The 16,356-nt window shown below is 56.7% G+C and overlaps 1 protein-coding gene across 1 annotated transcript; it reads left to right on the top strand.

Annotated features, from left to right (window-relative positions):
• Positions 1-15,403: 15,403 nt before the first annotated feature.
• LOC309602022 (transcriptional and immune response regulator-like) lies at positions 15,404-16,077 on the top strand. The gene has a single exon (XM_082335305.1). The coding sequence runs from the start codon at positions 15,441-15,443 to the stop codon at positions 15,759-15,761; it is 321 nt and encodes a 106-aa protein (XP_082191431.1). The 5' UTR covers positions 15,404-15,440; the 3' UTR covers positions 15,762-16,077.
• Positions 16,078-16,356: the final 279 nt, after the last annotated feature.

The raw sequence follows: 16,356 nt of genomic DNA, 5'->3' as shown, positions 1-16,356 counted from the left end.
AAAACAGCAAAAGAACTGCTGCACCCCAGACCTCAGCTCCCAGAGGCACTTCTCCGCGGTTCGGCTGGGATGGTGCTATCTGCCTGGGCTCCACACGAACGAGAACGGGATTTTGCACCACCTCCCCAAAGCCGGCAGCATCTGCCGGGCCAGCCGGGCCAGATGTCTGCCAGGGAGCCGATGCAAAACCAGGAGGGATGTTGCAGCCCTCGGCCACGACTGGAACGGCAGCTACAGACCCAACTTAGCACCACCCACACAGAAAACTATCTTATCACTGCAAACAGAGGCCCTGCCCCTGCAGCGCTGATGCACACATTTCCATTGCGACTCTGCAGCTCGGGAGCCGCCCGGCAGCCCCGGCACGGCACTCCGGGCCCCGTTCTGGGGGTGTCCACCTTCTTCTTGGCTCCTCGTTACCCCCTTTTATTAAGCAGAGATTTGCCCCGTGATGTCTGACGGGATGGAGAAGGAAGCCCGGTGCGCACCCGAGGTGGCGGGAGGAGACCTCACCTGGGTACACCTTCGATGCCATCAAGCCTCACGAGAGCCGCGGCTGGCCCCGGGACCTGCCCGCAGCACGGTGGCCAGGCCTGCCCGCCAGCCCTGCCCGCCGGGCTCCCCTCCCAGCCTGGCGGCCGCCATCCCACCCACGCTGCTTGCTCAGACTTTCCGTCCTTCTCCTCAATTGCTTTGGCCTCTGGTTCCCTCCTCGCCTTGCCCGGGTCTCACCCAGGCGTCTACTGTAGCAAATCTGTGCAAAAGTTCCTGAGATGCCTCCGGGCACTCGCAGCCGCTTTCCTGGCGGCCGGCCCCTCTCCCCAAGGCATCTCACGGTCCCCAGGCAGACACAGCCAAGCGCTTTGCTGCACCTCCTACTACCACTTTTGTCCCTGTGAATATTTGAAATTGAACAAGAATACAAACATTTGGATTCTAGACACTTCCCAACCCCGACCTTGCTTATCATACTTGGCTCTGCTCCTGGAACCGGGGCCAGAAGAGGCTCTGAACGATTTAGGTTATTTAACATGCTGTGCATAGATCAATCTCGCTCTCCCCTCTAGCCACAGGTTTCCCTTTGTGGTTTGCTGCACACTTATTATGTCCATCAATATCCAAGTAATTAAAATCCCCCATTATCCGGGTCCTGGCAGCCTTACGAGCTCCTCATAAGCTATAAAACATTTCAGGATCAACCTTCCTTAAGTGCCCGGGAGGTCTGCAGCCCCATCTCAGGATGCCCTGGCTGCTGCTAGAACCCATCGACACCACCGCCTGCTCCAGCCCGACGCGTGTCTGCCATCCCTCTCCACGCGTTCCCGTTCTGTGCCAGGATTGCTCATTTTTATCCCCGTCTTTCTCTATCTGCTGGCAAGCTTATCTCAGAGCAACTCCCCCCAACTCCTGCTCAGCTCGCACGGCTGGAGGCGAGTACCGGACCTGCTGCATTCCTGGGAGCACCCGCAGGCTGCCGGGCTCTGGATGGTCACATCCCGAATTTCGCCCTGCTGCTCACCGTACCCTGGAAAAGCAGCGAGCCCCCAAAGCTGTCACACCTCCGGCCCTGGCTGTCCCTGCATCATGGTCAGGGACCGTCCTGGGGCTCTCCTGAAGGGACACCGGCTGGGGCGGCCGCTCACGCTGCCCTTCATGCCCGAGCTCAGCCACCCACAGCCCACCGGCAGGTCTCTGTGGAAGCGGCCGTGGACTGTCCCGGCTCGGCACGTTGCTCCGGGCATGGACGTTACGGCACGCCAGGCAGGGCAAGCGGCGCACGTACGATGGACATGTACCCGCCGTGACAACACCGCTACAGACAGGTCTCCTCGTTGCGCTCTCCTCTCCTGCACGGCTTGGCCACAGGTCTCAAAGCAATTTATTAAAAACAACCAAGTTTGCTTTGCATTTCCCCCTTGGGAGGGACGGGAGGGCACAGAAAATCATTGCCTTCACCTTCTTTCTGGTGCTGCCACTTGCCCAAGACCTGACATTGCATCGCGTGCATGCCCTGAGCACCGCATCCCTCTGAACGCTCGACCTGGCAAGAGCACAAGCAACGCCGAGGGCTTTATCTCTGCCCGGGGAATTACTCACCTTGGCAGGAGTGACTGCAGTCCAGATATGATTAAAGGACATGACTCAAGCCAAAAAGCGCTAATTATGGCACTGAAAGAGGAGGAGAGAGGAGCTGCTAAATTATGCCTAAAATGGAAGGGGCGTTAGGAACAGATTGAACAGCCATTGCTGCAGAGATGATGAACACGGGGTTGTCCCAGCCCGGGGCCACCGGCACCGCAGCGAGGGGACACGCCAGATGCAGTGCCCCGAGGCAGCCGCAGACCTCTTGCCAACACTGGTTTAATTCTGCAGTTTGCATCATCCTGTTCTACTCGCTCTGTCACTCGATGCTGTATGCGCTTTGCCCAAGTGTCCCTGGGACCTGCCACCCCGAGCCCAACAGCGGCCTGTCAACAAGCCTCTGTCAGGGAAAGAACAGGTTTGTTTATGCTCCCTGTGTGACCTCCAGTAAATCTCTGGGGTTCTGCTGTGTGTTTTAGCTTCCCAGCTTTACCAGGCGGGCGAGCATCTGCTAACGGCGTGGGGATCCCTCTCCCGCTCTGCTCCGCTCCGTCCGTGCGGGCTGCGTTCGCGCTCTCCGTCACCTCCTGTAGCTGCCTCCGTTTGCTGAAGCCTAACGCTGCCCTCTCTTTCGCTGGCTCCTCGCCGCAGCGTGTCATCCCTGCAGACGCAGCATCAGCGCTGCAGTGGCATTGGGGCGAGGTGACAAGGGACGCGTGCCCGGGGCTGTCACACGCAGCCACACGCTCGGTGGGCTGCGGTTCCCGGCACCTTACGTTTCTGCCTGCTGGGAAGCTAAAAGGACCGCACGGACAAACTCTGGTCCTGTTTTCCCATGGATGGTCGGTGCTGGGAAACGGCATCGGTGTAAAGCGAGTCACCAGATGGAAGGATACCCAGAGGGACCTTTGGGAAAGGGCTTTATTTCAAGCCCTGAAGTCCCCAATGTACGGCCGGCATTTACAAACCAATGCACTGTTAATGCTGTTTGGAAATAAAAGGAACCAGAGACCGAAACATTAGCATTAGAATAAAAATAGCTTTGCATGGAACAAACACAGTTTGGAAAGGAGCCAAAGACAGGCCTTGACAAAGGTCTTCGACCTCCCTTTAGGATTACGGACGTCGCCGCAACCGCAGGCTGCTGCCGCAGCCCCCGCTGCCCGCAGCCCTGCGCCCAGCTCTCCGCTAGCAACCTGAGCGTCTCAGCTGGCAGCCAAGGTTTTATGGGTTTCTGGGACACAGCAAAAATCCTGTTCATAAAATGTAGAGCAGAAATGCAGTGCATGGCAGGATATAGGAGTGGGTTTGCAGCCTCGTCTTTAAGACGTGGGCAGCGGATGAGAGGGGTATGCAGTGCAGCCTCCCCCCCTCCACAGACTGGGGGAGCATTAAAAATACATCACGAGTGTGGCCTAGAAACATCTTGTGTGTTCAGGGACAGCAGCGATGGCTTTAATTCCCCCTTCTGGGATCCTTTAGCCCACAGCGAAGCAGGGGAGGAGATGGGGTCCCCGCGCGCCCCGGGGCAGCAAGGGGCTCCCTGGAGGAGGGGGCGGCCGGGGCTCCCTCTGCTCCGGCTGCAGGTGCCCCCCGCCAGCTTGGCTCTCGCCGCACGCTGCCGGAGCAGCTCCGGGGCTGCTCACAGCCGGGAGCGGAGGCGATAAAATCCACAGGCTTTGAGCGCCAGCTCTCTGAGGCCGGGGCTGTCGTCTTCCGTATTTACTCGGAGACGAGCACAGCAGGCTCCTGGTTTATGACGATGCATTAGAGTAATCTGAATAATAAATACCATGAAGAAAGTGCAGTATCATGAAATATGGGTTTTTCCAGTAAATAAATCATGGCCGTTATTTGCATGTATAATATCAAGAGAGTGTATCTGGGACGGTTGGTGCTGGCTGGAGTGTCCGACATGAAGATTTGCAATAAGACTCGAAGATACGCCATAAACCAACATCCCCTTCCTTTAGCTCGCCTCTCACTCCAGCCCCACTGGGTTTGCATTTCAGGATTCGAGGAGGTGACACTGGCAGGGCAGACCCCATTTCTGCAAGCCTTTCCTCGCGTGGAAAGCCGTGCCACATTTGCCACGTGGACCCACTGGGCATCGGTGCAAAGGTGCCGTCCCCAGGGGCCTGACCGGAGCCCCGGCCACGGGCCGCACGCTCGGTCTAACGAGGGGAAAGTGGGCGGATGGCGGGGAATGACTTCTCTAATGCCTGGAGTGGCCGTTCATGCCAGGAGCCAGGGCTGAATCACCAGCTGCGTGGTGGCATGTGGCGGTGCCGCGCAGAGGAAGCGCCGCGGCGGCCCCAGCGCCTGTTTGCGGAGTTAGTCACCGCAGCCTGCCGTTGCTAGCCCGGGTAAACAAGGGCAAACAAAGGCGCTGGCATTCCAGGCAGGCACGGTGAGCCCGTGAGGCAACCCGGACCCAGCTTCCCAAGAGCTCCGCCAAACCGACTTCTTAGAAAAAAGGAAAAAAAAAAAAAGGAGAAAAAGACAAGGCACTGCTATTATTGCAGTAAGAGGCTGTCTCATGCTGGGCTCCGCTGCTAAATATATTCTGTGTTTACTGTACGCAAGAACAGTAGGAAGCCTTCTGAAACGGCACCGGGGTTGCTCCCATTTTTTTCAGCAATCAATCACGCCTAGCTTGAGCCATTTTTATCCTGACACAAATGGAAAATATTTTCCTGGTTTAATTTCTACTGATCACAGACATTTCCTCAACAGAGAGGAGCCCCGAGGAAACTATTTCACTGCGGAGACGCGGGGCACAGCTCGCTCGCAGTGGGATGCCCCACGAGCAGACAGGGCGAGTCAGGACACGATCCCTGCGAGGCCGGGAGCCATTAGCAAGGCTGTTAATCCTTTTTTTTCCCCCAGTTCATTTGCCGAACAAGAGACTGGGTGTTTACCCACGTGCCGGCCAAGCACAGCGCCTGAGAACATCTCGAGGCCGTTGCTGCTGCGTGGCAGCGGCGATGCCGGGGTGCATTTGCTCGTGGGGACGAGACCCTGGAGCTCCGGGGGGTGGATGGGGGCACAGGGGTGAGGGGCAGTGGGGCACATGAGGGCAGGGCATGGGTCTCCCCCCCGAGCACCCTTCCGTGGGGCAGCTCCCACCCACCCCATCCCGTCCCCCGCACGCGGCTGCCCCGAGGTTTGTGGGTGCAGCCCTGGCTGTGAGGGGGGCAAGCGCCGTCCCCTTTGCTGCACCGGGATCCTCTCTTCCCCAGCTGCTGCCATGACGCGAGGCCTGTGGAGGGGCAGGGTTTGGGGGTCAGATAGCTGCTGGATTTTGTTTACCTTCTCCGTAAGGTTTCCCTAAACAGCATTGGGAAACGCTCCTTCCATGAACCTCATCGGGGCCGGAACTGACTCAGTTTTCTGCACGGAGAGGGTTCTGGAGACGAGCTCACTGGCATCGTTAACTTGACATCATGCTGTTTACTGACAACGTATTTTATTTTCATTTGTGCCTCACGTCAGAGCGGCGTGCGCAGAGCTCTGACGCATCCCCACCGGCCCCGCAGCGTCCCCGGCTCCTCCTGCACGAACCCGCCTGAAGCGCGGCCGCTCGCCGGGTCAGCGCGCACTGTTCAAACAGCAACTTGCGATTTAAGGAGCAGCAGCGACCACCCCCGCACATGATAATACCCAAACCTCGAAACCTTGAACTTCCCCTCTTCCCTGCCCGCTGCAGGGGCAGAACCTGCCCTGTCCTTCCAGCCTTCACCCACGCTGCTCCCAAAACCACAAGGCATTGCTCAGCTTTTCCTCCTTGATGCTTTCGCGGAGCAAAAGTGAGCAGCTCGGAGCAATCCAGGCACTCAAGTGCATTCAGATCAGCAGCAGACAACCCACACGAGAGCTGTTTTACCCAGCGTTCTCCATCTAAATGACCTTTTCATGTGTTATGGAAAAAGCACGCCGCTCCACGCTGGCATTTTGGCACATTAATGACAGGCTGCAGCCGTTGGCCGCTGTGGCGGGGGCCGCGGAAGGTCGTGTCACACACGGCTCCGATGCCTGGCTGGGCAGGACGCCAGCGAGACTGAAAATGCCTGCTCTGACCCATTCGCCTTTCAGGGTTTCTTATGTAAGAGAGAAAAGAGGGAAAAGGGACACGGCTGGAAGCAGCATCGGGGCTCTCCCATCCACCTCTCCAACACTTTGCGTGCTGCCCAGCCTGCTCGGCGTGCTGATCCGGCCCACGTCGAGGCCACGAAGCAGCGACTCTGAATGCAGAGAAGTTAACAGCCTCCCACCGAGCCCAGCGCTGCTGCGGGAGCAGCCCTGGTAAGAAACGAGTCGCCACGCTTGCCTGCGAGACGCGGACCAGGCTTTGCAGCTCCGTGACCTGCAGCAAGGACTCTGCAGTGCACCTACAACAATTTCACCTATTGAATACAGAGCATAACCTATATGAAGATCTGTAGCTAGGCTTATAAGACCTCATAGGCAGCTCAGAGGCCTTTCTCTCCCCAGACATCTTCCCCAAGCCGGAGGGGCGGCTGGTATCGGTGCCGGCTCCCGCTTCGCTCAGACAGACCCTCGCGATGGGCAGGCAGAAAGACAAATCCGATCTACTTCTCCCAGGCACTTCAGAGCACAAACTGCAAACCGGGCTGGTTTCTAGTTTGACACCAAACCTCTGACGGATCAGAGCCGAAGCCGCAGCGGTCACGGCTCGTACACTCAATTAGCAGTTTGCTGATCAGCCGGGTCTCTGTCGGAGGGGCTGCAAAGCACTTTTTCCTTCACATCCACACAGCAGCATCTCTCTCCCTTTTTCTCCCCTCCTACACAGAGCTGAAATAAACTTGCAGTTCTAAACCAGTTCTTTTTTGTTTGAACTGCCTGCATAAATAACCCGATGCAGACAGACCGAAACACCCATAAACCAGCGCTGACACTTGACAAGGATTCAAGGGCAGATCTCGAGAACAAAGACAAGGCTCCCTTGTAAACAAGGCATCAGTCACTTAGATTATAACAATTAGGCAACGTGATTGTTAGGAAACATCTAGAAGTCGTCACTGGAAGAGCTAAACAAGCCCGAGAGCAGAGCCTGGCAGCGGGCTGCTGCTCGGGAAGCCTCGGGGGGGTTCCCGCGCTGCGGCCGTACGGAGCAGGTCCCTGCCCCGCTGCGCTCCCGGTGACTCCAGGGATGGGGGGAGTCTCCCCGGCCCCTGGCACGGACCTCAGCTGGGGCAGGCGACGCTGGCCGGCCCGGCGCCTGAAACTGCCAGCCTTGCCTCTGGCTTGGAGATAGGCTTTACAGCCCTGACATTGCTCTTCGGAGTGAGAGCTGACGTGCGCTGCTGAGTGCAATTTGCTGGGGAAAACAACCACTGGCAGAAGTTCAGTAACCTGCTGTAACCCCAGAAACAGCCGCAACGGTCCTGGGAATAGCCTGAGCCGTGGCTCCAGTGGCTGCGTGGGTCTCAAACCCATGCGACACTCGTGCAAACCCATGCGACCTGTGCAGCATCCCGCCAAAGCAGCAGGGGCGCAGCCAGCCCCGAGTGCACCCTGGGGGGATCTGCAGCAGGGCCTCAGCATGCAAAAACCAACCCCCAAAAACCCGTATGCAACCACCAGCCCCTGCGATTCGGCCGGCCGCTGCCGTTGCTGCCATAGGCATGCTAAGGGCAGGGCTCCGCAGAGGGTTCGGTGCTGCCCTGGTGACGGCAGCGGTGATGGGAGGAGGATCGCAGAAATTGCTTTTCTAGCAGTTACAAAGTGAAAGCTGTCAGGCCACGAGAGAGGGTGACGGGAAGCAAACACCATCTGTTTTCTCCGAGGAACTCTTTTGTTACTGGAGGATGAATTACAAGGCTGATAACACCACAATTTCAAGCTAATCTCCCACACGACTTAAGTATCAGTTGATTTCCCGATAAATCTCCATAGGGGCAGGCCGGGTGATTCCCTCAGCTCTGATTATCAGTTTTCTTCTCTCGGCGTTCCTCGGATACATGTTCCCCCCAGCCCCAAGCACGCTGCTACCAGACGCGCTGCTCTTCCATGTGTCTGTTTTGCTTTGTTAGAAGATTAAGGAACTGAAAACTAAATTTGCAGGTTTTCTGCTAGCAAAGCCTGGCCCTCTGAGCCAGGACCCGGCTCAGCTCCCTCTGCACAAAGCCGTGCTTCTTTCTCACCAGGGGAAATGCTCTTTAATTTCCTTCTGGGTGGATCACAAACCAGGACTGCATTGTGCAAATCAGAACTGAAAACTGCCTCAAAACTGAGGGGTCAGTCACTGCCCGTGCCCCAGAGCTGGGAAATCGCCTTACTGCTAACCAGCGGTTCACTCAAAGCAGGCAAATAAGCAGCAGACGCAGATCAAAACCAGATTTCGGGCTGAGCGCCCTGGAGTGAAAGTGCCTTGCCATTGTAACTAACTTGCTTGCATCCCGGCGCAGTCCCTCTGGTGGTTCCCCAGCCACGCTGGACCCCTCGCAGAGTCGCAGCATCGCACAGAGGTCACCCAGGCTTTCCCCTGGGTCGTGGTCCCAGGCAGACCACCAGCCCGGAGCCTTTGGTGAGCCGCTGCCAAGCCCAGAGTCTCGGCACCGTGGCAGCCCTTACCGGGCACCGCAGATCAGCAGCTTAACGCCCCCCCGGGCCCCTACGTTGCCTCGTGACTGCGCATCGCCACCGTCCTGCCTCCATCCTGATCGCTTCAGGCCCCGTGGGAGGCTGTGCCATGCCTTTTTGCACATCTGGCTCCCGATCTGGCGCTGACCCCTGTACGCGGCCCTGGGCTGCAGCCGCTCTGGCTCCGGCGGTGCTGGGGGGCACCGAGGGCCCCCAGAAGCCGGAGCAGTACAAAGGCAGGCATCCTGTCTGCCACCCCTTCTGCAGCAGAGGAAGCAGCTCGGCAGAAATCAGAGCCCGGCTGAAGGGGGTACTTGAGCGCTGGTACGTGTGTCTGGTACCGTCGCCCATGGGCTGGGCTGCAACAATGACCCGAGCCAGCCCCGCGTCCCAGCCCCGAGGCAGGATTTCCCGTGAGCCCGTCCCCTCGGCACCAGACAATGAGCTGTCTGACAACTGGAGACAGCTCTGCCTTCGCCCTGCTCCAGCCAGGGGTACTCGGGGACCTTCAGGAAGATCAAACAGGAAATTCAGCAGAGAAAGAAAAAGGTTGTTCGTGCTTGAAAGTCTAAACTTTCATTGCCATGCTCAGTCTTGCTGACCCGGGAGGAAGATGCTGAAGTCAGAATATTAAAATACCTTCCCTGGCTCCCATGGAAATAGCAGGAGGTGGTGAGCTGGTAGGCAGACACGATGGGTAGGTGCCATTTCAGGGTGCTGGTCCTGCCAGCAAGCAGCACCCAGCTGACGGAGCAGCCCCGGTGCTCACCGCAGAGGCTGCCCGGCTGCGGGGTCACCTCAGCCCTCTCCAGCGACCGGCTGGGCCCCCAGCAAACCCCCTCGCTTCTACCCTGCCCTGTGCTCCGAGTGCATCGTTTGCTGCTTGCCTGCATCCCCGCTAGACACGGCTTTTCGGTTTTTAACAAGGCTTTCAGCTGCACCACATGCTCTGGCTGGCAATCTGCCACCAGCCTCTCTCCCAGTTATCTCCCACTACAAGTGGGGAGCACCACAGCTTGAGTTTCCCTTTGCAAGATGGCTTTGGGAAGCCTCCGGCGACAGAAGCCACCCGTGGCGTCCGTACGCAGCCAGCCTCCCCTCCCCAGCCCCAGCCTCTCCAGCCATTTCACACCAGAAGATGATGTGTCCTCAGGTCAGCTTTGCTGAAAGCAGGGTTTCTTCAGAACTATACTGGCTTTTAAAAGTGCCAGAAGTTTCTGTTTTTGTTCTGTTTCTTAACAGGCATGATTTACTTACTGTAACTGGCTATTCATTATGTCCTCCACTCCATTATCAACTCAGTGATCATACATTTAGCAGAGAATTTATGAGAAATGAGGAGACATTCATTATCAGTAACACCACAAACTTTACTCTTATATGGTCTCCCTGCCACGCTCAGCTCCCATGGCCGAGCAGCAGCGTTCGCGCAGCCGGGCAGCCTCAGCGCGTTCCTTCTGCCTGCGCAGGCCGGTGCTGCTCTGCAAAGCTCCGTTTTCCTCTTCCCAAAGGCCACAGTCCCCCTCGCTCAAGCCAGTCCAACCTGCACCCTTGGTGTCACCGACCAGGGACGGACCTGCCCGCAGGGATGCCGCCGCCAGCGAGCCGCAGCAGGACCAGCGAGGGGCAAGGCTATGGTCCCACTTTGCACCCCTGACACTTTATACCGACTCCTCTTACTGCACGAACAATAATTTTCTTAACTTGTCAGCACCCTGTGCTGCCCTTAAAATGGCAAACCACGCCGGCTGTAGGACCAGCTCGGCTGTCGCCGGTTTTCCCACGTGCCAGCGGAACAGATGCGCAGGTTGCTGGGGAAGGAGAGGAGGCCCGGTGCGGCGGGAGCCCTGCGGAGAGCTCCCGGGAGCTGCCGGCTGCAGCTGAGCGACGGGCGGTAATAAAAAATACTGCTCGCCTTGGCCGCCGGAGGCTGGGGCGCAGAATTGATGCCCTGCAGACGGCGCCTGCTAGAACAACGCCTGTCTTAGCAGCCCAGAAGCCAGCATCTAATTTAGTTTTCACAGGTAGGCTAAAGAAAAGCATTAAATAGACACGGTGCAAATTTTTTTCCTTATTAAAAACTTTTCCGATGGAATTTAAGCAGCTTAATCATGTCTACCGCTGTCTGAAAGCCGATAGCTTTTTTTTCTGTTTTTTAGGCAGGCAGCTGTGTGATCAGGATTGTCTGAGGAATGTCTTTACTTCCCAGCAACTGAGCTCCAGCAGAAGTGCCGTTAAAATACATCCCCCTGTACTGCAGATCTGAACTGGGGACCACAGGACAAGTCACAGGGAACACACACGGTCAAGTTAAGCTCTTGGGTTTTGTAAGCAAAGGGCACGGTGTCCTGCCGTGAGATCCGGGACAAGCGTTCCCAGATGCGCTACCGAAGAAACAACCGCCACAGAAAAACCCAACCGACAACAGAAAAACCCAGGTGGAGCCCGTGCCGTACGGCAAGAGGCACACGAGCCGCAGCTGGAAGAAGGCAGAGGCAGGGAGGCTGGAGAGCTGGGGCAGGCGCTGCCATTCGCACGACCTGGATGTCCGACAAATTCCCAGGAATTTGGATTCCACAAGGAACACGATGAACCGGTTCCTCTTTGACCTTACAGCCATCCCGCAGCTGTGTCTGCTGCAGAGCGCTCCATCTCGGATACATTTCCCAGCAGAGAGCAAACATAAAGAGCAGCGTTTACGGCTCCTGAGGAGGGCAGGGATCCTCCAGCCTCCCCGGCCAGTGGAAGAAGTGAAGGCTGCGAGTGAGCCGGAGGTCGAACACATGCGGCAAGGGAAAGGATGGGAAGAGAAGAGATGGTCTGAGGCTCCTGGGCATCTCAGATTCTTAGACTTTATATATGCTAAAGACAAAGCACATATATATATTTTTAAGGCAATAATTTCACCTTCCTCTCCTGTCCCAAAGCCCTTCCAAGGGCTCAGTTTGTGAATATTTTGCATATGGCTGGGAAGGTCTCGGCAGCACCAATGCTCTCCTAGGGGACTGCCGCATCTTTCAATGCCAACGCGGTGTTACAAGCCGTGCAGGCTTAGGCAGGCTAGTGAAAGGAAAGCTATGTGAAACATGCCCTAGCAAAATGCAAAGGCATCCCAGATTACCTTCTTTGGAGTGATTTTGGACCGTTACATAAATGCAGACTAAGTTCTCTGCAAGAGTTTGCGGGAAAGGCGCTGGCTGCCCCTGCCACCCCTGCCGCCAAGGGCAGCCCCGGCCTCCCTCCGCCTCCTGCTGCCGGGGCTGCCAGCTCCTTGCAGGGGCCGGGGGTTTTTCCCCTTTTCCCTGCTTCACCTGCCCCTCTCCTACAACGGTGCAGCTGGGGCAGGCAGGATCCTCCGGCGACTCGCAGCTCTGAGCCGGAGGCGTCTCCAGGTCTATTTAAACACGCGTTGCATTGCCAGCGGAGCGCAGACCTGGCCGCTGAGTCACCGTCCTTCCCAAATCTTTCCCTCCAGCAACTGCTCAACAAATCATAAGCGCTTCAGCTTCAAAACCTTCGTGGCCACGACCTGGGAGGAGATGCTAGTGGGATGCTTGTCGCTGCCAGATGCCGCAGAAGGGCCCTGTGCACCCTAAAGCTGAGCACAAACCTGCCCGTCCCCCCGGGCCGAAGACCCCCGCGGCTGGAGCGCTCCAAGCCCATGGCGTCGTGAGAAGCAGAGCACGATTAGGGATGTGGCTGAGCTGCTCTGCAGGGACGGTGGGGATGGGAATTAATCCTCCCATTAATGTGTGAAACAGAGCGTTTGCGTTTCACAAAGCAATTACACAATAATAGCAGGAGAGCTATGATAGGAATCGCATCGTCTGAAGTTTTGCTCCAATCCAACACATGAATAATTCCTCCAAGGCATTACTGGGAAAGCAGTATTAAAAGACCGATATACACAAAAATTACTGGAAAAAACAGATGAGGCATGCTTCATCTCTCAGTCAGAGTTGAACACAACTAAATTTATACAAAGTGGGCAGAGGAGCTTGAAGGGGCAAAGACATTTGTTACTGCTCTGTGCCAGATGAGCCCACAAGAGAACGCATGCTTCATCTTGGCAGCTTTCTGATGTCTTACTCCTAAAGCATCAGCTTTATTCCCGGTTTCCATGGCATGGCTTTCTGAGCTTCTACCTTCCACAAATACTGCTAATTTATTCTCTCAGCCATGTCTCTGCAAATACCTGCAGAATGATTCCATGTGCAATAAGAGCGGTGAAAACTGGGCATACGTTAACATGCCTCAGCTCTTGTTTTCAACTAGGGGAAACTGTGCCTCGCAAAAGAAGGGCTCATTTTCTACAGCCACAAGATCACGGCTGATCTTCTGGCACTATTTTTTGCCCTAAGTACTCCGAAACTGTATTATCTGTCCGGTGAAGCAAAGCACATTTAGCATTTCGGCCAGGCATTTTTTACAGGCAGGTTCTCCCCCCGCACAGCACTTTCCATCCGAGCAGGAGGGGACCGGCGACGAGCGTGGTCCCCGTTCCTACCGCTCCCCGCTCGTATTTCACGTTAACAGCAGTCTATAAAACATGAGGCTCTTTCACAGGCAGAGGCCCAGGAGCCAGCCACATCAAAACCATCCTGTTTTCAGGGTGGATTTACCAGCCCTGCAAATGTTGAGTAAACAGAGGCTGGTGTGTAATTCTGACAAATTCGGCGAGACTACAGCAAAGCGAAAGGCTTTTAAGTCTTTCTGGCAGAAGGAGAATCACAAGGCTTTGCAAAGCCGTCGTTTAGACGCTAAAGCACGTAACAGCTAGCACATACAAAAGAAAATGAGAAAAACTTGTAAAAAGTAACCCGCAGAATGACAGCGATGCAGAACTGGCGGAAAAAAACGGCAGGCTCGTGCTGGGAGAGCTCGTGTCGGTAACGACGGCGCGGAGCAAAGTCCCGGCAGCCGCGGGGAAAGCCGTCCTCCGGCGGGCCGCGGGCGAATGCAGGGCTGTGCCGGGGCGTGCCCAGCACTTACGGATGAGTCCCTCGGTCCCAGACAGGAAAGTGGCCAACCACTGAAGTGCAGCCCACTGCCTCTCCTAAGGGTAAAAGCCTGGCGCGCTCTGGCCAGCTGGAAGCCCACGAGAGCCTGGCTGGAGCCGGGACTGCCAGTCGTTCCAGGGGCCGGGCAGCAGCCTGCCCCGCTCTGCGCATTGCCTGGTGAGCCACAGCCCGCGATGAATCCCGTTCTCCGCTCTGCGCCGGCACAAATGCCTGGCACAGGGACTTCAGGCGCCCTTACCTCTCCACGGCTCCCGCTGGCCATGGGAGAGGGGGGCTGCAGGGGCTGCGCTCAGCCGCGTCCTCTCGCTCTGTCCGAAGGAACAGAAGTTTTAAAGGGAATGTGCAATGACAAGCAACTGGGCAATGTTACTTTGGATCTGCTCACCGCTGCGGTCATGGATCACCTCCACAGCTCTCTGGTAAATACGGGGAAACCCCCTGTGGCCGTTGGTCAAACCAGCGTGGGGACAGAGGCTGTTTCTGGACTTCTTCAGTAAGGATGAGTAACAGGGGTCATCAACACAACCAGTAAACAAGAAGCTAGTTTTCCAAACAGGGCATCCGGCTGCTTTTAAGCCATTAACAAAAATAAACTTCTCTCTAAATCCTTGGTCTCAAGTGACTTTTGAACGAACTGCCATTCTGGGCCAGATTTGCTTGTGCTCAGCAATACCAGATCTCTGAGCCCAGCTCCAGTGGCCAGAGCTGGCCCCTCGCGGCAGCCCTGCCCTGCCCACGTCCCCAGCGAGCGGGAGTCAGGGAATCATCTGGAGTTGGAAGGGACCCATAGGGATCACCGAGTCCAACTCCCTGCTTAGGACTACCTAAAACTAAACCGTATGACTAAGAGCAAGCTCTCCCAGCCCAAGGGCTTGGCATGAGCCGAGGGTGGGGTGGAGAGCACAAGCTCTTTTGGAGCCGAGGAACTGCACCGGTGAGCTGGAAAATAAAGAAAAAGGATGCTCGAGGCAGGAGCAGGGCAACAAACTGCTCGGTGCTGTTGCTGCAGCGCAGCGGGGCAGAGATTTTACCTGCTGCCCTGGCGAGAGCATGGCCATGTGCCAGCTGGGCAGCTCTGGGGTGTACCACCCCAGGGAAGTCCCCTCGGGGGACATCATGGACCAGCTGCCTTCGGTAAACCACTTGCCAATTAGAAAATACAGCTTTGTGAGCGCAAAACATGAGCTGTATCATCCGGGAAGCAGCAGACAGCATCCCATGCCCAGACCTGAGCAGGTTCTGCTGCCTTGCCGTACTGCTGTCTGACCAAGAGCGCACGTCTGCATGCACAGGCTCGCAGCTAACACCCCTTGCTAGTATTGCAATAGTTTCCACCTGGAGTTTTAACTGTTTATTATATTATATATTATATATTATGAATGCAGAGCTTTTCCGCATGCAACAAAAGGCCAGCAGCAGAGTTTGAGCTGTAGTAGCTCAAAGTCCCACAGCGATCCCTGAAGTTCTGCAGCGGGTCAAAGAAAAACCAGCCCCATCGCAGAAACGCAGAAAACTTTTCGTCTTGGCTGCACGGCAGAGGAAAGTTGGCAGCTTAACTGTTAAACTCGCCTATGACTATTTCGCGTTGACATCAGCATGATCTCATCACTGTAACTTGAGCCCTCCGGCTTTTTCTCCAGACTGCCTTTAAATACCGGTCCTGGGAGCCAGCACAGCACCGATCCCTCTGACTGGACCCGAGGGCAAACCCGGCAGCACCCCACATAGATGAAAGCAAAGAGAAGCTCCAAAACTCCAGCCATGTCCACATCCCTGCGAGTGAGCCCCTCGGTCCACGGCTACCGCTTTGACACAGCCCTGCGCAAGAAAGCCGTGGCCAACATCTTTGAAAGCATCAACGAAGAGTCCCTACAGAAACTCTTCAAAAACTCCGGGGACAAGAAGGCAGAGGAAAGAGCCAAGATAATCCTCGCCACCGACCAGGACTTGGAGGAGAAAACAAGAGCGCTAATGGCGCTAAAGCAGAGGCGAAAAGACAAGCTGCTCCAGTTCCTGACATTTCGGAAATACTCCATTAAAGTGCACTGAACTGGCGAAGGGAGCAGAAATGGAGGAGAACATTTCGGCACGGGACTGTTTGTGACCTCCGACCACACACGGCACGCTCCGCTGCCCCTCGAGCTGCTGGCGGGACGGGGGACCTGCCGGACCGCCCGCAGGGCTTCAGCCCCACCGCGCAGGCAGCGAACCGCAGCGCCGACGGCAGCGTCGGTGCGGACGGCAGCGTCGGTGCAGACAGCAGCACTGGTGCAGACAGCAGCGTCCGCGTGGACGGCAGCATCGGTGCAGACGGCAGCATCGGTGCAGACGGCAGTGTCCGTGCGGACGGACGGCAGCGTCGGCGCAGAGAGCAGCCAGGCTCCTCCGGGCAGCCCCGGGACCGAGCCGCGGGGGGACGCCGCGCCTGGGCGTGACTCCAGACCTGACGGACTCGGTGTTTGCTGACTGCACCTGGGTGCTTCGCCTTTTCAAACTCGTTTCCTTACAGTCTGAGCCCTTGCTAAGCCTTGCTGTTGCGGGCTAGGCGGGAGGGTCTAGAGACTGATCAGCTACGGATCAGGGACCACTTTGCATTTGTTAAAATGCACGTAAGCGCACCGTATGGGTACAGTAAGCTCAACCT

This window comes from Platalea leucorodia (assembly GCF_965183815.1).
Source record: "Platalea leucorodia genome assembly, chromosome: W".
Lineage (NCBI taxonomy): Eukaryota > Metazoa > Chordata > Aves > Pelecaniformes > Threskiornithidae > Platalea > Platalea leucorodia.
This window is presented reverse-complemented; position numbering and strand designations above follow the sequence as displayed.

Excerpts from the sequence above, each read along its gene's own strand:
- LOC309602022 (XM_082335305.1), top strand. The coding sequence starts at position 15,441 with ATGAAAGCAAAGAGAAGCTCCAAAACTCCAGCCATGTCCACATCCCTG.